Genomic DNA, 21,248 nt, shown 5'->3' with positions numbered 1-21,248 from the left:
ATTAGTCCTTTTTCCGGACGTTTCCCCTTTCATTTCATAGGGGAGGAAGAAAGTCTTTTTCCTTACACCTTTCTAGGTTTTCTGCTGGGGCTCTGTAATAAAGGACAGATTAACAGGAGGAAAGCATACAAATGTATTTATATGTTTTAGTTGACATGGGACCCTCCCTGAGGAAATGGAGACTGAAGAGGTTCAGCCCAAGTGCTGTTATGCTAGGCCTGGTGAGGAGGGGACAGCTGTGGGAAATGGGACAGGACAAAGGACATGAGCTGGGGTAGTCAGCGGGGAGAGCTGAGCAAGGCCTGTTCCTTCGGGTCCTCTAGGCAGCGCGCCATCTGAGAGCTAAGGTTGTCCTTTCCTCCAAGGTGTGGGAGAGCACCTGTCAGGAGAGGGTCTGATGGCCTGCCTCAGGACAAGGTCAGAGGGTTCCTCCTGCACCTGCTCTTTCCCAAATTCCTTCGGCTTAAAACAGTCAGTATACGAAGGTCCATATTTTGGGGTAATGTGCCTGGAACCCCATCAGTCTCTTGGTTGGGTTCAGCTCCTCTTCCATTATATTCTTATAAAGGCTCAAGGGTATAGCGTCCTAGAGTTCTTGCATGTTTAAAACCCGAAGGACAACCTGACTGAATATAAAATTCTTGGTTCATACTTTTATTCCTAGAGCGTTTTTTGTTTGTTTGTTTGTTTTTGATCCTCATTGAAGGATATTTCTTTCCATTTATTGATTTTTAGAGAGAGTGGAAGGGAAGGGGGGGAGACACAGAGAGAGAAACATCTATGTGAGAGAGACACGTCAATCAGTTATCTGCATGCACCGTGACCAAAACCGAACGTGGGACCCTTCAGTCCGTGGGCCGACGCTCTACCCACTGAGCAAAACTGGCTAGAGTTTGTTTTGTTTTAATGCTCGCCTTGCTTTGTATGTTGCTTTTGAAAAGCCTGATACCAGTCCAGTGGCCCGTCTCTTGTAAGCTGTTTGATTATTTTGCTTGGAGTGCTTGAGGATTTTTTTAATCTTTAAAGCCCAATCATTTTACTAGAATATGCCTCAGAGTTGATCTTTCTGGGTCAGTTTTTCCAAGTACACAATGGGCCTTTTAAACACAGAAATTCAGATATTCTTTTATTTCTGCAAGTTCCTTTTGAATTACAGGTGTGTGTGTGTGTGTGTGTGTGTGTGTGTGTGTGTGTGTGTGTGTTCTTTCCAGAGCAGGAAGCTTTTATACCTTTTAGACAAAGAATCAATAAATTTGTGAAGAATGGAGAGGTAGGGAGGTTGGTTTAGGATGGGGGTGGGCAGTCCCTGGTGAAGAAGTAACTAGGAAGATAGGGGCTAGTTTGACAAGGTGTGTTGGTATGTATGGACGAATGGCTCAGCAGCCCCAGATTTTCCAGCTGTCTGCCCTGCACACCCCATCTCCTGAATTATAGTTTTAAGTATTAGTTTTGTTCTATTGTTTTGTTTTTCTTCATCAGAGATTCCATTATATCTATCTATCTACCTATTTACCTCTCTGTCTTGCTTCTTCTTTGCCAGTTTCTAATTCAACCATTTTCTGACCCCTTTTAGTTCTTTCTCTTTATCGTTTTTATTCTCTTGGTTATATCCCTGCCTTTCTTCAATGTACTTTATTACATTTTTTATTGACTCTATGATTACACTTATTTATTTGACTCTATTCTTCCTTGGGAACCTTGTAATTTAGCCTTCCTTCCTGAGAAAGTTTTGTTTCTTCCATTTCTTTTCTTTTCAGTCAAATACCTTTCTTCCCATTTTCCTATTTCTGTGTTCTGTCTTTGGGTCTGATTTAAGGTGTTTTGTTCATATGCCCAAATACTTGTTTGAAGATGTTTAGTTCAGTTTGAAGAGCTGTGCTGGTTTCCTCCTGTGGTGTCTGTTTCTTTTTTGAGGAGTGCATGAGACTTTTCATCAGTTAAGGTCTTCTCTCTCTTTTTCTTATAGTAACTTCATATACGTGTACTTCGCTTTCACCTACTCACTTCATGGATTTGGGATGTTTTGCAAGATTCCTAGTTCAAGGTTGCCCTCTTCTATTAGTGTAACAAACTAGCTTTCTGTTTTTAATGGATGGCCGTGTGTGTGTGTGTGTGTGTGTGTGTGTGTGTGTGAAGAATTGTGTGTCCTCCAAGTGTTTTTGTCCTTTCCTATCTTTGAGGACTCTCATTTTCACTTTTACTTTTTCCCCAGTCACCTTTCAATCTCCAAATGACTCCTTTCCTGCCACCTGCCTCCTCATCAGTCATGCCCTTCTGAGAAACTACTTTGAATGCATGTGTGTCAGTTTCCTCCTGATCTTTGCCAGGACTCTTGCTCAGTATACCTGCCCGTGGGATGGGCTTGCTCTTTCTGACAGGACTTTGGATCAATCTTAGGGCTACCAGCACCCCCTCCTTCACAGTTTTCCTGTCTTCCCTTGCCCTCCAGGAAGGCTTGCAGCAGGAATGTGAGCAACAGCTCACTGGGAGTTGATGTTTATTTTTCTACTTAAAGATAATGTGAAGTGTGAGCATTTTCGCTATTCTATGCTAAAGGTGTTGTTTGTTCTTGCTTTTCTTTTTTTTTCTATGTATGTATGTATGTATGTATGTATGTATGTATGTATGTACTTTTGAGAGTGTTCTGGGAGAGTTGAATTGATGTAGCCACCATTACCTTGGTGGCCCAGAATCCCATTTTTTCAGTTTTAGATTATTTAGAACATTTACATAATAAAGATGCTGGGCTCAGATTGGCTTAGCCATCAGGGAAATATACACTACCTGTAACAAGTAACCTGATGCAGGCGGTCTCAGGCTCAGCGTGTGGGGGCTCAGCATGCCTCCAGTGCATGCTGGCTTCATCTCCAGGCAGGATGGCAGCAGCCGTTTCTGAAGCACAGGTTCAGGGTCCATTAAGTCCTGCCGTAGGTCAGAGTCCCTAGAAGCAAAGTGTGATTTGGAGATTCTTGGGTAAGTGATTGATTTGTTGATGAAGTCCTCTCAGGAGAAATCTGTAGGGGAGAGAAGGATATGGTGGAGGAAGCAACGAAGCAAAGGTGTGGATTTAGGACGAGTCTAGCCTCTGATCCCATGGAGAACTCTACATGAATGCCGCTGCAGAATTTATCCTGAGGGAGACAGGGCAAGGGGGCTTGATTTTGTATGTTTGACTCAGTTATTGGTCATTGGAGGAAGCAGCGCTTGAGCTGAGTTTGCTGGACTGGGAAGCAGAGCAGCACAGAAGGAGAGTTGCAGGCCAGGGACTGGGTGAAGGACGTCCCTGACAAGAGGCGGGCTCCTGGATGTCATGGGCCACCTCCCGCCAGAGCCTTTCCTGCTTGTCACATGGGGCTCTGAGCCATGGGCATGCTTTCATTCGTTTCTTAGTTTCTTTCTTTCTTTCTCCCTTCCTTCCTTCCTTCCTTCCTTCCTTCCTTCCTTCCTTCCTTCCTTCCTTTCCTTCCCTTCCTTTCCTTCCTTTCCTTCCTGCCCTTCCTTTCCTTCCTTCCTTCCTTCCTCCCTCACTCTCTCCCTCCCTTCCTTCCTTCCTTCCTTCCTTCCTTCCTTCCTTCCTTCCTTTTAAATTCTGTTGAAAGTATTGCCCTTTTCCCCCCCATTGACCTCTCCCCACCCACTCCCACCCCCCTAGCACATCCCCTCACCCCCTACTGTCTGTGTCCCTTGGTTATGCTTATATGCATGCATACAAGTCCTTTGGTTGATCTCTTACTCCCCCCCCCCCCCCCGACTCCAAACCTCCCCTGCCTTCCCTCAGAGGTTTGACTGTTCAGTGCCTCTAGTCTTTGGATCGTTCACTTCTTTATGTGTGCACTCAATACCTGCGTACAGGGAACCCTTTGATACCAGGCCCTGTTCAAGGCTCTGCAGAAATGACCATAAGCTGGACATGCCCCATGTACACACTGTTCCTTGTCCTGTGCTTACTGACCAGAGGGGACCAGGGGTGTCAAGGCCAGGAGAGCACTTTGGGAGCATAAATGGGGGCTTCCTTCATCCAAAGAGGGCAAGTATGCCCAGGACAGAAACCCCACGGGAGGAGCAAGGCTGGTCAGGTGGAGTTGGGTCTGGATCTATCAGGTGTGGCTGCCAGAGGCTACAGTGTGTGCAGAGGCTCCGAGATACGTGAGAGCTTGGTGCCTCTACGAACTCAGGGGCTGCCTGTGGGTGGACTAGGTGGGCACAGGAATGGATTAGAATGGGCAGGGGTGGGGGTGAGGGGACTAGACAGGGAGGGTGGCCTGCACTAGATGACATTGAGAAGTGAGAAGCAAACTGGGCAGAGTCAGGGACTGATGTGAGGGTGGGAGTGGCATGAAAGAGGCAGCTGACAAGGGTAATGAGGTCAGTGGCCAGGAGTCTAGGTGGGAGATGCGTCCATCCATGCCAGAGGAAGCCCCAAACCCATGTCCCCAAGCCCATGCCAGAGCAGAGCCTGGGCCCAGGGTGGGTGACAGGGTGTGTGGAGCCCCCTGACTCCTCTCTCTTGGCCCCGTGGACAGGGTTCTGGAGCAACTCAGCAATCTATCCAAAGAAGTGAACCTCGACTACGAGCGCAGCATGAACAAGATCAACTTTGACCAAATTGTCTCCTCCAAGCCCGACACGTTCTCCTACGTGACCCTGCCTAAGAAGGAAGAGGAGAAGGTGCCCAAGCAAGGTGAGGGCATTAGGCAAAGGAGGACCTAGGGCCACCCACCCAGCCAGAGCCCCTCCCTCCCCTCCTTCTATAAACCCAACACTCACCTGCACCTATCCTGTCCCCAGCATTCATCTCCCTCCTTTTCCTGTCTGCCTGGGGAGCTGGGTGGTGGGTGAAGGTTCCTTTTAAGAACAATAGTCTGAGTAGAACAGAAGGAGCAAAAGGTAAATGTGTACCAGGAGAACAGTTGTTCAGAAGGGGATGAGAAGGGCTCTCTGATTGTCTGACCTCAGGACATGTGGGCCTTTCTTCCTCCAATAGCAGGAGTAGTTTGGCATTGCTGCGACTCCATTGGACAGGTGGCAGACTGAGTCAGAGTAGGCTGTCAGGTCCCTCCAAGTCCTCCTGGCTTTGAGCTCCCCAATCTCTGCTAATTTCTTTTCCGTCTTCCACATGTATAAAGTGCCCAGGAAGCTGGGTCGGGTGTGGAAGTGGGCATTCCAAGTGTCCTGGTGGTGCCCACATCTTTTCTTGGTATCCCAGGGTAGGCCCAGATGGGCATCAGGGGTTGTGTGCAGAGAGGGCAGGAATGGATGGGGAGAGGGTGCTCACCCATTTCAGAAGCGTCTGTGACCCAGAGGGGCCTGGGGGAAATTCATTTCCACACGAGAGCAGGCACCTCATTGTGGGGCCCTAGGGCCCCTCTAACAGACCATGGAAAGAGAGGGGTTCTGGGGACATGTGTGCCTCTTTCAGGGAGGAGGCAGGAGCTCTGTCCCTCTAGATCTGTCCTGACCCCGGTGTGTCCTAGGCCCATCTGACACTGGCCCTTCCGCCTCTCCCCCCTCCACCAGGGCTGGTGAGTATCCCCAAGTACCCTTTCCGGGAGCAGAAGGGGGACTTCACCTTTGTGTCCTTGCTCACGCGGCCGGAGGTCATCACAGCCCTCAGCAAGGTGCGGGCTGAGTGCAACAAGGTGATCACCATGTCCCTGTTCCACTCGAGCCTCTCTAAGTACAGCCGCCTGGAGGAGTTCGAGCAGATCCAGTCACAGACCTTCGCTCAGGTGCGTGGCCACCCAGGGCACAAAGCAGCCGCATGCAGGTCAGAGCCTTGGCTCTGACAGGCCGGACCAGGGGCTCCTGGGGAAGCCCAGGGTTGATGAGCCAGTGGTGAGGCTGAGAGCCCTGCTTTTCTTCAAAACAGGCCTCACCTCTTCCTAGACCTCTGGTAGGCTGGGGTGGGTGCCAAGGGGGGTGCTCACCCCAAAAAGAACAGGAGAGCCAGTCACTTTCCATCCGGACCCTAGTGGCCTCTGAAGCAAAAGCAGGAACTCTATGCACCCCGTGTCTCCCCAAGGATTGGGTACCAGAGAGAAGGGGTTCTGCCTCATGGGAGACGGCTGCCAGATGGCCTAAAGCAGTGATGGCGAACCTATGACACGCGTGTCAGCGGTGACACATGAACTCATTCTTTTGGTTGATTTTTCTTTGTTAAATGGCATTTAAATATATAAAATCAATATCAAAAATATACATCCTTGTTTTACTATGGTTGCGAATATCAAAAAATTTCTATATGTGACACGGCCCCAGAGTTAAGTTAGGGTTTTTCAAAATGCTGACACGCCGAGCTCAAAAGGTTCGCCATCACTGGCCTAAAGGCTTCCTCTGTCTCTGCCTCTCTCTGCTCCATTCTATGTCTCTGCCTCATTTCTGGTGTCTCTGTCTCTCTGTCTCTGTGTCTCTCTCCCTTGGCTGGAAGGAAAGCCCTGCTTCCTCCAGAGCGGCCTGGTTCACAGGGTCTCAGGAGGGTGTTGGTTGGCAGGGATTGTCAATAAGTTGAGGTTGGGGGAGATCCCTGTGTAGTCATCTGAGTCCTGAGGCCACTAGAGCATCCTGGTGTCTAGCGTCCCTGAGCATGGCAGCTGTGGGCAGCGGTTCCCTAGGGTGGCCACGTGATGCCACCTTTGGCCACTCCAGGTGCAGATGTTCCTCAAGGACACCTGGATCAGCACGCTCAAGGTGGCCATGCGCAGCAGCCTGCGGGACATGAGCAAGGGCTGGTACAACCTCTACGAGAACAACTGGGCGGTGTACCTCATGTCGAAGCTGCGCAAGCTGATGGAGCTGATCAAGTACATGCTGCAGGACACGCTGCGCTTCCTGGTGCAGGACTCGCTGACCAGCTTCTCCCAGTTCATCAGTGACGCCTGCTACAGTGTGCTTGACTGCACTGATGACATGGAATGGGGCGAAGATTTCATCAACAGCCCCTACAGGTGGGCCGCCTGGGCCGAGGCACCTGTTGACACCAGAACTATTCCTTGCCAGGCCCCAGTGGCTAGGGTGGTGCAGGGTGTGGGGACCAAGGGGACCAGGGTCAGGGTGCCTATCACTGCCAGGTCCTGGACAGCAGGGAGCTCCTGGCTTCCACCCTGGTTGTTGGCTTCCGTCCTGGCTTGCATTTCTTCTGTGGCCTTCATTCTCTCAGTCAGTCACTGAGTTACTCATTTGAGAAATATTCTCTGAGCCAGGAACAGGCAGGGTTTTAGGGGAATAAGAGTGGAATGACCCTTGCACTCACAGGAGAATAGAGAGAGAGAAAAATAGGCACAGTCATTGCCTATCTTGACGGGCTGTGAGAGACCCTGGGAGGAAAGGGGCTTTGCCAGGGGTTCAGGTAGGAGGTGACATCTGAACCAAGACTTGAGAAGGGAGGAAACCAGCTGGGAAGAGATGTGGGGTAGGTGGAGGGACCAACATGTGCAGAAATATGGAGGGAGAAAGAAAACTGGGGCAGTCAAGGAAAGCGAGGCCAGCAGCTGTGGCTGGCGTGGGGAGGGCAGGGAAGGCTGGTCAGGTGACATAGGTGAGACCAGGCCAGATCACACAGAGCCTCCTGGGGTCATGATCAGGGCTGGATTTATTCTAAGTTTGGTCAGCAGCTATCAGAGGGGAGAAATGACCTGATTTACATTCTAGAACAGGGGTGGGCAAACTTTTTGACTGGAGGGCCACAATGGGTTCTTAAACTGGACCGGAGGGCCGGAACAAAAGCATGGATGAAGTGTTTGTGTGAACTAATATAAATTCAAAGTAAACATCATTACATAAAAGGGTACGGTCTCTTATTTCTTAGTTTTATTCATTTCAAACGGGCCGGATTCGGCCCGCGGGCTGTAGTTTGCCCACGGCTGTTCTAGAATCATACTCTGGATTTGTGGGGACAAGTGAGACAGAAGAAAAGGCTTCTGCCATTGTCTAGATAAGGGGTGACAGGGCTGGGACTTGGTGGGACAGATTTGGGGCAGTGCATAGGTAGAGGGGAAGCTGGCAGGACTCAGGGTACACGGGATGATTGAGATGCCATCAGAGGTCCGAGTGGGTGGGTGGCAATCCAGAATGCAGAGGGGAGGCCCAGCTAGTATCCAGGTTTGAGAGTTGTCATATGTGGTGAGTATCGGAAGCCAAGGCTAGAGGGCTCCCAGGGAGAGTGGGGAGCCACAGTGCCCAGGGTGTGGCCGACCTGTCCTGATGAACTCAAGACCACACAGAGGGTCCTCCCCCTCCCTGGTGCGCATGGAATTCTGGGTAAGTGGCTGGAATAGCAGAGCCTGTTTGGCTGGTCTGGGGCTTTCTCTCTGGTAACTTGGAGGTTTCTGGGAGGAGGGAGGAGGCAAGTCTCATCATGGAGAGCTCAAGAGCCACCATGGCAGCAGAAAGAGCAGAGGGCTGGGCCTGTTGCACTCAGGCCTCCTCCGGCCCCTGCCTATGGTCAGCCCACATTGCCCCACAGGCCTCGGAAGAATCCTCTGTTCATCGTGGACCTGGTGCTGGACAGCTCAGGAGTGCACTACAGCACACCGCTAGAGCAGTTCGAGACATCTCTGCTCAACCTCTTCGACAAGGGCATTCTGGCCACCCACGCAGTGCCCCAGCTGGAGAAGGTACCCACAAGGCCCGGGCACCTGCTGCTCTGGCTGCTAATGGCTTCCGCAGCCCCAGGTGCTGCCCTGAGTATTAGAGCAGTTCAGCTTTATCATGGCCTCCCACCTGGCTGCAGTGTGCTCCGCCCTTTAATTCTTGAATAGCTCATTTCATCCTCACCATAAGCTGAGCTGGGAACCATCAACATCCACATTTTGTCATGAGACTCGGGGGAAGTTTAGCCAAAGGTCACATAGGTGATGCCAACGGGGCTCACTGGCCCACTTCTGCCACAGCCATGTCTGACCCAGATCCCACCTTCTTGACCCCACCCAGCTCCTGCCCTCTCTCTTCAGCTAAGATGTGGACACAGACCAACCGCCACACTCTAGTCAGAAGTCCCTGTTTCATTACCAGATCTGCACAGAGCCCAAGCCCTGGTCCAGCAGCCTCTGTAACTCCAGTCCCCTCTTGTCTTCCTTGCTGGTCAGTCAGAGCCATCAGTGACCTGATTGTCCCATCTGTTTCTTTCCTTGGCAATGGGCTGAGTCAGGCACAGACAGAAAAAGACAGTGCCCCTTGGTGGACTCTATGGGGCTTTGGTCTTTTATTGATCCACAGCCCTGCCCTGTCCCCACCCCCACCATGCTCTCTGTGCATGGCCACACTCAGTCTTTGGATCACATTTCCAACTCCTCTGCCCACCTGCTCATGGCTCATCCAGTTTTTTGCCTCACCCCCACTCCACAGCTGGTGATGGAGGACATCTTCATCAGCGGTAACCCCCTGCTGGAGTCAGTGGGGCTTCACGAGCCCCTGGTGGAGGAGCTGAGGGCCACCATCGCCAACGCTGTGCGCAAGGCCATGATCCCACTGCAGGCCTACGCCAAGAAGTACAGAAAGTACCTGGAGCTGAATAACAATGACATCACCACATTCCTCAAGTGCGTGTGTGCGTGCGTGCATGCATCTGTGTGTGTCTGTGTGACCCCCATGCATACTCTTACCACCCTCTACTCCTCGTGTGCCCGCTGTCCACAGGGCCTACCAGACGAAATGCCCATCAGCTGAGGAGGTGCAGAGGGTGGTGCTCACCCACCTACGGGAGAAAGAGATCATGGACAGCTCACTGCCCAGCAGCATCGTCATCGGGCCCTTCTACATCAATGTGGACAATGTCAAGCAGAGCCTGTCCAAGAAGCGCAAGGCCCTAGCCACTTCCATGCTGGACATCCTGGCCAAGTACCTGCACAAGGAGGTAGAAGACGTAAGTTCCCACTGCCCCCCCGGGTCCAGCCCCAGTGACGGAGCAACACCTGTACCCTTGCATCCAGGGTGAACTCCAACAAGCAAGATGTCTCCAGTCAAGGTCAGGGGTGTCTGCAGACACCAGGCCAGTGGAAGGACCTGGAAGTCATCCTGCCTTGACCCTGGCTGTCTACAGAGAGCTGTCCCATATAGGGGGCCCAGAAAGGGGATGCTGCTACCTCCTCTAAGCTTGTAGGGAACTGGGAACTCCTCATGAAGAACAAACACCCTGAGATGGGTTGTTTCACAGAGCTGAGGGTGTGCAAGTGCAGGCCTCAGAAGTTGTGTGTGTGTGTGTGTGTGTGTGTGTGTGTGTGTGTGTGTGTGTTGGCTTGGCCCAGGAGGCTGGAGAAGGTGAAGTGTGCTTGGTGATGCTATTGCCCCACTGCAAGGCTGCAGCTCCCCAGTGAGCTGGCTGCAGGATGTGGTGGAGTGGGAGAAATTTCTTACCTGGAAACACTGGGGACCAGGAAGGCGGAGCCGGCCCCAGGGAAGGCAAGAAAGAGGCACCTGGCCTCCCTAGTGCCCTCCCACCACCAGATCTGTGAGGAGTTTCGCAGCATTAGCCGCAAGATCTACGAGAAGCCGAATAGCATAGAGGAGCTGGCTGAGCTTCGAGAGTGGATGAAGGGCATCCCTGAAAAGCAGGCGCTGCTGGAGGTGAGGCACACACATGGGAGCCAGGGAGCGGGGGTACTACTGTCCAAGATCCTGGTGGGACTAGATGTCAGGTGGGCAAACTGTGAACTGGGAGCTGGGAGTTATGGACCATTGCTCAGGTCTGAAGGCAGGAGCTGGGAGATCATGAACACTGAAGCCAGAGGTGAGGTAGATACAGAAGACAGGTGGGGCTAGGGAGAGCTATGTGGCTGGGTGCACGGTGAAAGTTCGGAGCTGTGCTGTCTAGGAGGTGAGGAGGGTGGAAGATATGGGTCAGGGGCTGAAGGTTGGAGGTGTGGTGGCCATGGCCCTTGGAGCTCTGAGCCCAATGCTGGCCTTGCACCCCATGCCTCCTCCCCAACCCCAGGTCTCCCCTCTCTGGAAGAGAGCAGCCTCTCTCTAGCACCCATCACCTTGGGGAGCCCAGGCACACAGGCATTCTCATCACTGCCTGTCCCTACAGGAGCGGATTATGAGGGTCATGGATGACTACCAGATCATGGATGAATTCCATTACAACCTCAGCACAGATGACTTCAATGACAAGTGAGTGGGAGCTTGGTCCCCACCCTCCTTAGGTGGGTGGTGGACAGCAGGAGGTAGGGCAAGAGGTGCTAAGCTATAGTGGCTTTCAAATATCCGTGTGACCATGGCTGTGCAGTCACACCAGAAATGCCCTGCCAAGATGCCAGAGGCCATCTTGATTTCAGCTGTGATACCCCCACCCCTGCCCCATCCAGATGGGCTGCCAACAACTGGCCTTCTAAGATCCTCGGGCAGATAGAGTTGGTGCGGCAGCAGCACATGGAAGAAGAGGAGAAGTTCCACAAAATTCAGATTATGGATCAGAACAACTTCCAGGAGAAGCTGGAAGGGCTGCAGGTAGGGTTTGGCTGAGGCTCTGCTGGGATTGGCTCCCAATACACAACACACACACACACACACACACACACACACACACACACACACTTCCCCAGGACTGGGCCTTGATTCTTGTATTCAGGAGTTGCTATGTCAATGTTTGATGGAAGAATTGGTGGATGAATGAACAAATGTCTGAAAGAATGAACTGAAAAAACAATGAATTGAAAAGCCAGAGGGGTGTCTGGGTAGCAAGCTCCAGAAGAATTCAGAGTAGCAAAGAGCCCCAACTCTTCTGCTGTGTCCTTCATGCCCAGTGCGCAGTGGGCTTCGTGTTCAGGGCACTAGGTCCTTCTCTGATTTTGTTATGTTACCACAGGGTAGTCAGCTGCCTGTGATGGGTCAGCTGCCTGCTCACTCTGGGAGAAGAAGGTGCTCTCAGAACTGGGACATGCTGATGCCTAGGGATCTTGGGCTTCCTGGGTGCATGTGGGCATGGGTTGGGCCACAGAGGCCTCTGACTCCTTGCTCCTTGCTTGGCCCACAGCTTGTGGTAGCTGGCTTCTCCATACACGTGGAGATTGCGCGAGCACACGAGATTGCCAATGAAGTGCGGCGAGTCAAGAAGCAGCTGAAGGATTGCCAGCAGCTGGCCGCGCTCTATAACAACCGCGAGCGCATCTTCGGCTTGCCCATCACCAACGTAGGCCTCCTGTGGGCACCCTATCCTCTAACTCCCAGGGTTTGAGAGTGATCCCCTGTGTTTGTGGCTATATGAGAACCCAGCTACCAGGTTGCAGGGCCCTGGCATTTGGGGGCAGGACCAAGCAGGCTGCAGAGAGGAGATAACCCACCCTTGGCCCTCAAGGCAAGGAGATTGGCTAGAACCAGGCAAGAGACCTGAGGGTCAGTGCAGACATTGCTCAGCCACTCGGAGCCCAGAGCCTGAAGCAGGCAGGAAGAATGGAGTCCAGGCTCAAGTCCACGGGGCAGGATTAGGGACAGCAGCCAGGAGCAAGGATGAGGAGGGGACCTGGCCCAAAGGAGCAGCATAGAGAGATAACCCTAAAGCAGCCCTGGGTCTTCTGTCCCTGCAGTACGACAAACTCTCCAGGATGGTGAAGGAGTTCCAGCCCTACCTGGACCTCTGGACCACAGCCTCTGATTGGCTGCGCTGGTCTGAGAGCTGGATGAACGACCCCCTGTCAGCCATTGATGCTGAGCAGCTAGAGAAGAACGTTATTGAGTCCTTTAAGACCATGCACAAGTGTGTGAAGCAGTTCAAGGACATCCCAGGTAGGTGACCAAGCCAGTCCATCCCCTGCTTCCCTGCCTGTGCTGGCTGCTTCTCACACCCGCCTACCCTGCCCGACAGCCTGCCAGGAAGTGGCCTTGGACATCCGGGCCCGCATCGAGGAGTTCAAGCCATACATCCCACTGATCCAGGGGCTACGAAACCCTGGCATGCGGAACCGGCACTGGGAGGTGCTGTCCAATGAAATCAACATTAATGTCAGGCCCAAGGCCAACCTGACCTTCGCCCGCTGCCTTGAGATGAACCTACAGGACCACATTGCGAGCATTAGCAAGGTGGCTGAGGTGGCCGGCAAGGAGTACACCATTGAGCAGGTGGGCAGCCAGCAGGCTCACCCTGCCCCACGCAGGCCCTGCCCGACAGCACAGGAGGACGGCAGTATTGGGCTCCATCCCTGAGGTCCTTCACCAGTTCTAAGGGTTGAGGTGCATTCTGTTAAGTGAGTTAATAATGGTCCCCTGGGGGCAGGGACAACATCCTCTGCTTCTGGTACCCACATGGGCCTGGCACAGAGCTGGCCATGACACGTGGGTGGAGAAGACCAGTTATTACTCAGGTGACTTCCTCTCAAGTGACTTCCTCTCCCAGGATGGAGCTAATAGCATTGCCCTCATTTAATGGATGAGTAAATTAAGGCTCAGAGAGATTCAGCAAGTTGTTAGGGTGACATAGCCAGTAAGGGCTGTAACTGGGACCAGAGCTCCTAACTAGCACCTTAGCTTCTCCCAATATGCGTGTATATGCATGTTGTACTCATGTAGCACATGTGTGAGAGCCAGTTGGCTTTGAATTCAGATGAGGGTCCATGGGGGATTTTTTGGCTAGACAAGCAGAAAGTATTTGCCTGAGGGACCCAAGGGAAGGTCATGGCCAGGCAGAGCCTGCTCTTTCCTGCAGTGCAGGTCAGACAGAATGTGGGCCAGCCCTTTTCAGGACCCAGACTGACTTGTACCCCACCCCAGGCACTGGACAAGATGGAGAAGGAGTGGTCAGCCATCCTGTTCAATGTGCTGCCCTACAAGGAGACAGATACCTACATCCTCAAGAGCCCAGATGAGGCCTCACAGCTGCTTGACGACCATATTGTCATGACCCAGAGCATGTCCTTCTCGCCCTACAAGAAGCCCTTTGAGCAACGCATCAATTCCTGGGAGAACAAGTTGAAGCTGACTCAGGTGGGCCCTCCATGGCCTGCCTTTACTCCTCCCTTACCCTGGCAGCATCCGCCCCATAAGTGGCTCTTTATGGTGTCTGGGTGGTGCTCAAAGCGCTGGAGAGCCTTGTCTCCTGGCTGTCTGGCAGGACCTTCGTCCAGAGGAGGGTGACTAGAATGGGGCTCTCCATCTCTAAGGTTTGGCTGCTGGAGAAGGCAATTCAGGATGTGGGCGTGGGCTACTATTTGGTCAAAAGCTCTGGCTAAGGAAGGGCCTGAAACCTGCCAGCAGACCTCCGAAGAACTGCCTGGACTTGGGACAACTAGAACCTCCAGTCTTGGAATTTTCTGGACTGGACACCACAAAGCCCTGAGGTTCCCTATGCCCTCTCCCACTCTGCCCTGAACCTCCCATTCCTGTCTTATTCAGAGCTGGCTTGGGGTGAGGTTGCCAGGGCACTAGGGACTGTACTTCTGCAGAGCTTTCAAGGTCAGAGGCAAGGGCTGTCTACAGAGCCTTGGAACACTGTGCTGGGGCGAGGCCTGCCTGTGTGATTCTGACAGCCCCTTCCCCGGGGCCTCCTGGAAGCTTTTTGGAAACCTCCAGTGAAGGCTAGAATCCAAGTGAGGTGGTCTTGTCTGTGTGTTCCTTAGACCACCCAGAGATACCTGAGCTGCTCAGTATTATCCCTGGGTTCCCTCTTTTGCTCACGCTGTCCCCTGCACCTGGAGTTCCATCCCTATCTTCCTTCTGCAAGACTCAGAATCAAGCAGCCCTCACTGATTCCCCACACCTGCCAGCAAGGCGTTCCCATCATAGTCCTTGGTCAGTGCCTCTTAGAGAGTATGTTGCTCATGCCAGGCTCTTGGTGATTCAGAGGCAGAACTGGCCATTTAGTGGACTGTGGGCTCCTTGAGGGCAGGACCACATCCTGTTCCCCTCTGCTTCTCCTGGTGCCCACATGGGCCTGGCACAGAGCTGACCATGACACGCATCTCAAGAGGAAGAGAATGAATGAATAAATGAATGAATGAAATGAATGAGTGTGCATTGATTGGAAAAGACAAGAGATAAATCCTGAAAGGGGAATTTGGAGGCTAAATTGGGGGGAGGAGAGTAGGGAGCCTGCTTTGAAGATGTCTCACTCTTGAACTAATGTTTCAGAGTATTTTACAGATCTCAAGCTTAAGTCCCAATACATCTCAGAGAATTCTGGATCATAGACCCCAAAGTCCTGTCAGGCAAGGAGGCTGATTGGGCTTCCATGCACTGGGGATTTTTCCTCTGTTACTTCAGGGTTTGCTGGTTTGGGTGTGGCTCCTCCTAGGGAAGGATGGCTCCCAGCTCTTGTGGAGGCTTAGGCATCCTGTGGGGGACTTGGGTTTCTCTGGTGGGCAGGCATTTATGGAGCCTCTTTGTTCCTGGGAGTACTGTGGCTGACAGTGCCATCTAGAAATTTCCCCACAGACACTGGCTCTGATGCCAGTTCTCTGTCCAGCACTCAGTCTGGTGAAATGTCTAGGTCATGGGGACAGGAACCCCCTCTTGGACCCTGGGCGCTGACAATCCATGTCTTGCCCAGGAAGTGCTGGAGGAGTGGCTGAACTGTCAGCGGGCCTGGCTCTACCTGGAGCCTATCTTCAGCTCTGAGGACATCAATCGGCAGTTGCCCGTGGAGAGCAAACGCTACCAGACGATGGAACGGATCTGGAGGAAGATCATGAAGAACACCTATGAAAACCGGGAGGTGAGCTCACACGGGGATGGGATGGGGAAGCTGTGACCCCTAACAGCCCCGTCACATTGTTGGGAGCCTCCTGGTCTCATCTCTCCCTGAACAAGAAAGATTAGAGAACAAGTCCAAGGCGTTGGTCTTGGCCTATGTTGCCAAGTGAGCTCTCCAGTCATGAGACACTCCTCAGAAACACATTATTGTCTTCATGGAAATTTCCCGTCCACATTATCATTTTAAAGTCCTGCAGCAAATCAAACCCCTTGGCTTTGTTTAACCCTGATTCTTTTGACCATGGACTTTTGTCTGTGGGACTGACACAGGTGATACATGCAACCCCTAGCTCAGGGCCATTTTCCTGCCCCTCTTCCTTCCCAGGCCCCACTGAGGGTCGCTGGCCCATATGGGTGCTCTTTGAGCCCACCTTAATGCCTCCCAGTTGGACCATGCTCACTTCTGGTTTCTCTCTGGCCCGGGCCATGCAGGTAATCAATGTGTGCTCTGACCAGAGGCTGCTGGACAGCCTGCGGGATTGCAACAAGCTGCTAGACATGGTCCAAAAGGGCCTCAGCGAGTACTTGGAGACCAAGCGGAGGGCCTTCCCCAGGTGAGCACCACCTGCCCCATGCCCGCTCTGTCAATGCCTGCCCCATGCCCGCTCTGTCAATGCCTGCCCCATGCCCGCTCTGTCAATGCCTGCCCCATGCCCGCTCTGTCAATGCCTGCCCACGTGGCTGGGCCATTGAGGGCTCACCCAGGCCGGACTGCAGGGGTTCAGTTGTACTGGGACAGCTGGGCCTCAGGGGGTGCCTGACCCACTCCCTTACCAGATTCTACTTGTTCCCTTGGCAGATTCTACTTCCTGTCAGATGATGAACTACTTGAGATCTTATCCCAGACAAAGGATCCCACTGCTGTGCAGCCCCACCTACGCAAGTGCTTCGAGAACATTGCCCGGGTGGGTGACTGGGCCTGGGGCTCCAGGCCTTGGGCTCAGGGCCAGGAGCACTGGGACTCCTTCCCAAGGAGAACAGCTCTTCTCTAGCCCGAGTCCTTTTAGCAGGAAATGAAGTGGCAAGTGAGATGCACCTGGGACCTGTGGGAGGAAGGTCAGCTGCAAAACTCCCAGCTCAGGACTGGGGACCCTGTTCTCAACTCATCTAGGGGAGCCCTGTCCCCACAATACACTGAGGTGCTGGCTGGATTGAGAAACCCATGAGGCTAGAGGCTCCTGACGCTCCTTGTCCTCATTGTTGCCTACAAGGGAGGCTGCACAGACCTGTGCAAGGCGGGGACTTGCAGGCAGGGTTAGCCTCCTTCCCCAAGTGGGCTGGCTGGACCACAGCTCAGGACAAGGCAGACTCATCCTGCCTGAATACACAGTCAGGGAAGGCCCAGCCCAGGCAGATGTTCAGGTGGGCCCCCCTGAGGCAGGGCTGTCTTCTGGAGGTGAAGGGCACAGGCAGGTCGGCTCGGGAGCTGTGGTGGGTGGAGCCTCTGGGCACACCTGGTGCAGCCCCCACTCTTGTTTGCCCCACCCACAGCTGCTATTCCAGGAGGACCTGGAGATTACACACATGTACTCAGCAGAGGGTGAGGAGGTGCAGTTGTCCTTCTCCATCTACCCGTCCAGCAACGTGGAGGACTGGCTGCGGGAGGTGGAACTCAGCATGAAGACCAGCATACGGGACATCATCGAGAGGGCCATCAAGGCCTACCCCACAGTGAGTCATGCCTCTCACCCCAGCACAGCTTCCCAGCCTCGTCGTCCTTCTGTTTGCGCTTTCCTCTATGACGGTAGCTGGGCTGCCTGCATGCCTCACCCTCAAGCTACAGCCTTGGGGATTTCTGGAGAGAGGGGGTTCTTGAGGCCTGATCAGGGAGGAATCTGAAAATAGGCTCCAGAAAATGAGACTTGCTCTTAATAATAATCAATTGCTGTTATATTTTAAGCACTCACTATGTGCCAGGCCTGGGCTGGGACTTCACCCACATTACTCCTCCCAGCCCCACAGTCAACAGCAGGGCTGGGGTTAACCCTTATCCTACAAAGTCAGTTCAGAGATATTTTCTGCCCAAAGGCCTGTAACTCACAGGCGGCAGAGCCAGGGTTTGAATCCAGGGCTGAATGTCCCTGATCCTGCCTCCCAACCCTCTGCTTCAAAGTCTCTGTTGAGGAAATGATGACTGCTCACCCCTGAGGGGCCCAGAGCTTAATGGCTTCTCTGCTTTTGAGGTGGAATTAACCACTTGAGCCCAGAGTTTTAAAAAGGCCAAAGCAGACATCTGTGTTTAAGGGGAAAAGGCTGCAGGGGTGGGACTGCCAGCTGCCTGGGTCAGCCCTGCCTGTGTTATCTTCCCAGATGCCTAGGACCCAGTGGGTTCTGAACTGGCCTGGCCAGGTGACCATCGCTGGGTGCCAGACCTACTGGACCATGGATGTGGAAAAGGCCCTGGAGGCCAGCAACATTAGTAACCAGCTGTTCCCCCAGCTCACCCAGCAGGTGGGAGTCAGGGGGTCATCATCCGCGCCCCGCACCTCCCAGTCCCTCCAGGAGCTCTAACCTGCACTGAGCCTGAAAGAGGCCTTGGGTTGGATCCAAACAGCAGGTCAGACACCCCAGAAATGAGTGCCTCACAACCAGCCACCAGCGGGAGGCACTGGGGGTCTGAGGAGAGCTCTGAGTCCAGGCAGGGTCCCTCTCCAGTTGGTCACTGAGGGAGCCTATCCTGCACCATCCTCACTACAGCTGCTGTTCCACATCTTTCCTCAAGCTCCTCACCAGGCCCCACACCTGGCCCTTGCAGGCTCAGATGGCACCGTACATTACAGGGAGCAGATGCCACGTGTGTGTCTCCATTTCTGTTCACTTCCCTGCCAGACTTCTCATGCTACCATACCTTCCCTGTGCCCCTCCCATCCCAGACATCAGAAGCCTCCGGGATAGAGGGGTTGTTCCTGACAAAAGCCCACCCTCTGTGCAAAGGAGAGAGACCCTACCCCTTGCATGACTCTGCCCAACAGTGTCCCCCAACTCCTGCAGCTCAGCGACCTGGTGGCCCTGGTGCGAGGGAAGCTGTCCCGCATGCAGCGGGCAGTGCTATCAGCACTAATTGTCATTGAGGTCCATGCCAAGGATGTGGTGGCCAAGCTGATCCAGGAGAAGGTGGTCACTGTGAATGACTTCGAGTGGATCTCACAGCTGAGGTGAGGAGGCAGGAGACCTTGGCCCAGAAACCACCAGGGTCAGAGCAGCTGCATGCTGGGGCCAGGTGAGGGCGGAGAGTCAATCAACAATTGCTGTTCTCAGTCCTCGAGGCCCTGGGACAGCTGGGCAGAGGTATCTCATGCCCTTATTCACCAAAAGAACCACATCTCGCCCTAACTGGTTTGGCTCAGTGGATAGAGCATCAGCCTGCGGACTGAAGGGTCCCAGGTTTGATTCGGGTCAAGGGCATGTACCTTGGTTTCCGGGACATCCCCAGTTAGGGGGTGTGCAGGAGGCAGCTGATTAATGTTTCTCTCTCATCGATGTTTCTAACTCTCTATCCCTCTCCCTTTCTCTCTGTAAAAAATCAATAAAGTATATTAAAAAAAAAAAGAACCACATCTCCTCAACCACATACCCTGCCCGGTGGTCTATGGTCCCCATGGCCCGGGAACCCATTTTCCTGCAATTCCAGGTACTACTGGACAAATGACAACCTGTACATTCGAGCTGTGAATGCTGAGTTCATCTATGGCTATGAGTACCTAGGCAACAGCGGGAGGCTGGTGATCACACCCCTCACGGACAGGTAAGAGTCTCCCTGCCCACAGGCTCCCCACACTGGGGCCCTTCCCCCAGCTCCAGCTGGCTCAGAAGAGCAGGGGCAAAAGGTGCAGCCAGTCCATCAGAGCATGCAGGGTCACGAGCATGGGCTTCGGGTTTAAAACCAGCTCTGGAGGCACAGAGCTGCAGCGCCCGTGGATCTGGAGTTGAAAAGGCCTTCGAAGAGCTTCAAGCCAGTCATTGACACTCAACAGAAGGTGAAGCTTGCAGACATACAGACTGAACCGCTAAACAGAACAAGCAAGCATGCCCATCTTACAGATACAGAGATTATGGCTTTGGTAGGTGAGACTAACATGTAGGAACGTGTAGGAAGAATGTTTATTCTTCAGTCCGGGGAGGAAATTTACAGTCAGATGTTATAGAAACAGAAAATAGCAGGAGAAAAAAAATGAAAGGATTGGGACAGAAAAAATCCTACCTGGCGCACAGCGTGAAGGAAGCTGAGGACATTGGGAGACGCTGATGGCAGGAGGGGCACAGTAGGAAGCCCCTAGGGCAGCTCTTCCTCCTGACCCCTTCCAGCCCCTGCAAGGGAAGGGGGCCTGTGCAGGGAAATGGGCTCTGCTTTACTCTGATGGACATATTATCTGGATGGTCTGATAACCCTATGTTTTTACATCACCCTGAGCCCCTTCAAATCCCAAACCTATTTTTTATCCTGGCTCTGCCTGCCACCTCTGCCTAAGACACTCCTCTCCCTGGGGGTGAGTTCTGAACTCCCAGGAAAGGGAAGATGGCCAGGACAGATAGGGGAGCTCTGCCTATGCCCCCTACTAGTCACGCTGGTCAGACCAATAAAAGGCATCTATGAAAAAAACAAAACAAAAACAGCTCCAACTGTCACAGGCTGAGTGACCTTGGACAGGTGACTCAGCCCTCTGTGCCTTAGTTTCCTCTGTGGCTTCCCCCGGTGGTTATGAGAGTTCCATGAGCTGATGCATAAAGCTCATAGCTCAATAAACATTAATGGATGTGAGCGTTACAATTTTTTTTCACCCAAATACTCCTTTCAACATGCCAGAATAATCAGTCGTTTCCTCTTGCCGACTGTATTTAGTAGCAGGTTTTCAAGTTGGGTTTTGACTAAGGGAAGTGAAGTGTGGCCACAGATCAGCCTTCTCAGTGGGTGTCTATTTTTAATCCTGGCTCTGCCTGCCACCCCTGCCTAAGAGGTGTGTGTCCCCTGGGGGTGAGTCCTGAACTCACTCCCAGGCCACCGGGTGGGTTGGGGAAGCACTACACAGGGGCTGCCATCCTGACCCCAGTAGCCAGGCCTGCGCACAGCTGGGCCCTGAGAAGAAGGAGGAGCAAGAGCCGCTCATCCTCGGGGCCAAGCAGAGGAGGCTCTCTCTCTATGTCTGTGGGAATCCGTGTGCACCTCCTCTCTCTCCTGCAGGTGCTATCTGACCCTGACCGGTGCCTTGCATCTCAAGTTTGGGGGCGCCCCAGCTGGCCCAGCCGGCACAGGGAAGACAGAGACCACCAAAGACCTGGGCAAGGCCTTGGCCATCCAGACTGTTGTGTTCAACTGCTCTGATCAGCTCGACTTCATGGCCATGGGCAAGTTCTTCAAGGGCCTAGCCAGGTGAGGCTGGTGTGAGGGTGGCACAGGCCAGGGCAGGAAGGCTGAGCTCTCCTGGGGACACTGCCAAGAGGAGCCTCACAGGATGGGGAGGGAACAGGAGGGGAAAACAGGAATCAAAGGCTCAGTCCCTGTGGGCACTGGGGACGCTGGTAGGCAGCAGGGTTGTGGCTGAGCTGATAGAGATCACTATGGCCACTTCTTCCAG

The 21,248-nt window shown here is 53.2% G+C and overlaps 1 protein-coding gene across 1 annotated transcript in view; it reads left to right on the top strand.

Moving 5' to 3' along the window:
* Positions 1 to 21,248, top strand: part of DNAH1 (dynein axonemal heavy chain 1) — a gene marked incomplete at its 5' end in the record, with an annotated part of 68,190 nt that overhangs the window by 11,761 nt on the left and 35,181 nt on the right. The window contains 21 exons of the mRNA XM_081106615.1: positions 4,524 to 4,681; positions 5,518 to 5,729; positions 6,646 to 6,944; positions 8,462 to 8,612; positions 9,343 to 9,536; positions 9,634 to 9,859; positions 10,441 to 10,560; positions 11,024 to 11,106; positions 11,301 to 11,442; positions 11,969 to 12,124; positions 12,519 to 12,717; positions 12,797 to 13,050; positions 13,699 to 13,911; positions 15,473 to 15,637; positions 16,108 to 16,229; positions 16,475 to 16,580; positions 17,167 to 17,346; positions 17,986 to 18,126; positions 18,667 to 18,830; positions 19,307 to 19,420; positions 20,855 to 21,043. Of these exons, the coding sequence (XP_080962741.1) occupies positions 4,524 to 4,681; positions 5,518 to 5,729; positions 6,646 to 6,944; positions 8,462 to 8,612; positions 9,343 to 9,536; positions 9,634 to 9,859; positions 10,441 to 10,560; positions 11,024 to 11,106; positions 11,301 to 11,442; positions 11,969 to 12,124; positions 12,519 to 12,717; positions 12,797 to 13,050; positions 13,699 to 13,911; positions 15,473 to 15,637; positions 16,108 to 16,229; positions 16,475 to 16,580; positions 17,167 to 17,346; positions 17,986 to 18,126; positions 18,667 to 18,830; positions 19,307 to 19,420; positions 20,855 to 21,043 (3,588 nt within the window). The remainder of the gene's footprint in view (positions 1 to 4,523; positions 4,682 to 5,517; positions 5,730 to 6,645; positions 6,945 to 8,461; positions 8,613 to 9,342; positions 9,537 to 9,633; positions 9,860 to 10,440; positions 10,561 to 11,023; positions 11,107 to 11,300; positions 11,443 to 11,968; positions 12,125 to 12,518; positions 12,718 to 12,796; positions 13,051 to 13,698; positions 13,912 to 15,472; positions 15,638 to 16,107; positions 16,230 to 16,474; positions 16,581 to 17,166; positions 17,347 to 17,985; positions 18,127 to 18,666; positions 18,831 to 19,306; positions 19,421 to 20,854; positions 21,044 to 21,248) is intronic.

Source organism: Myotis nattereri (genome assembly GCF_964212035.1).
Source record: "Myotis nattereri genome assembly, chromosome: 14".
NCBI classification, from domain to species: domain Eukaryota; kingdom Metazoa; phylum Chordata; class Mammalia; order Chiroptera; family Vespertilionidae; genus Myotis; species Myotis nattereri.
Note: the sequence above shows the minus strand (reverse complement) of the source record. Positions and strands in the feature narration are given on the sequence as shown.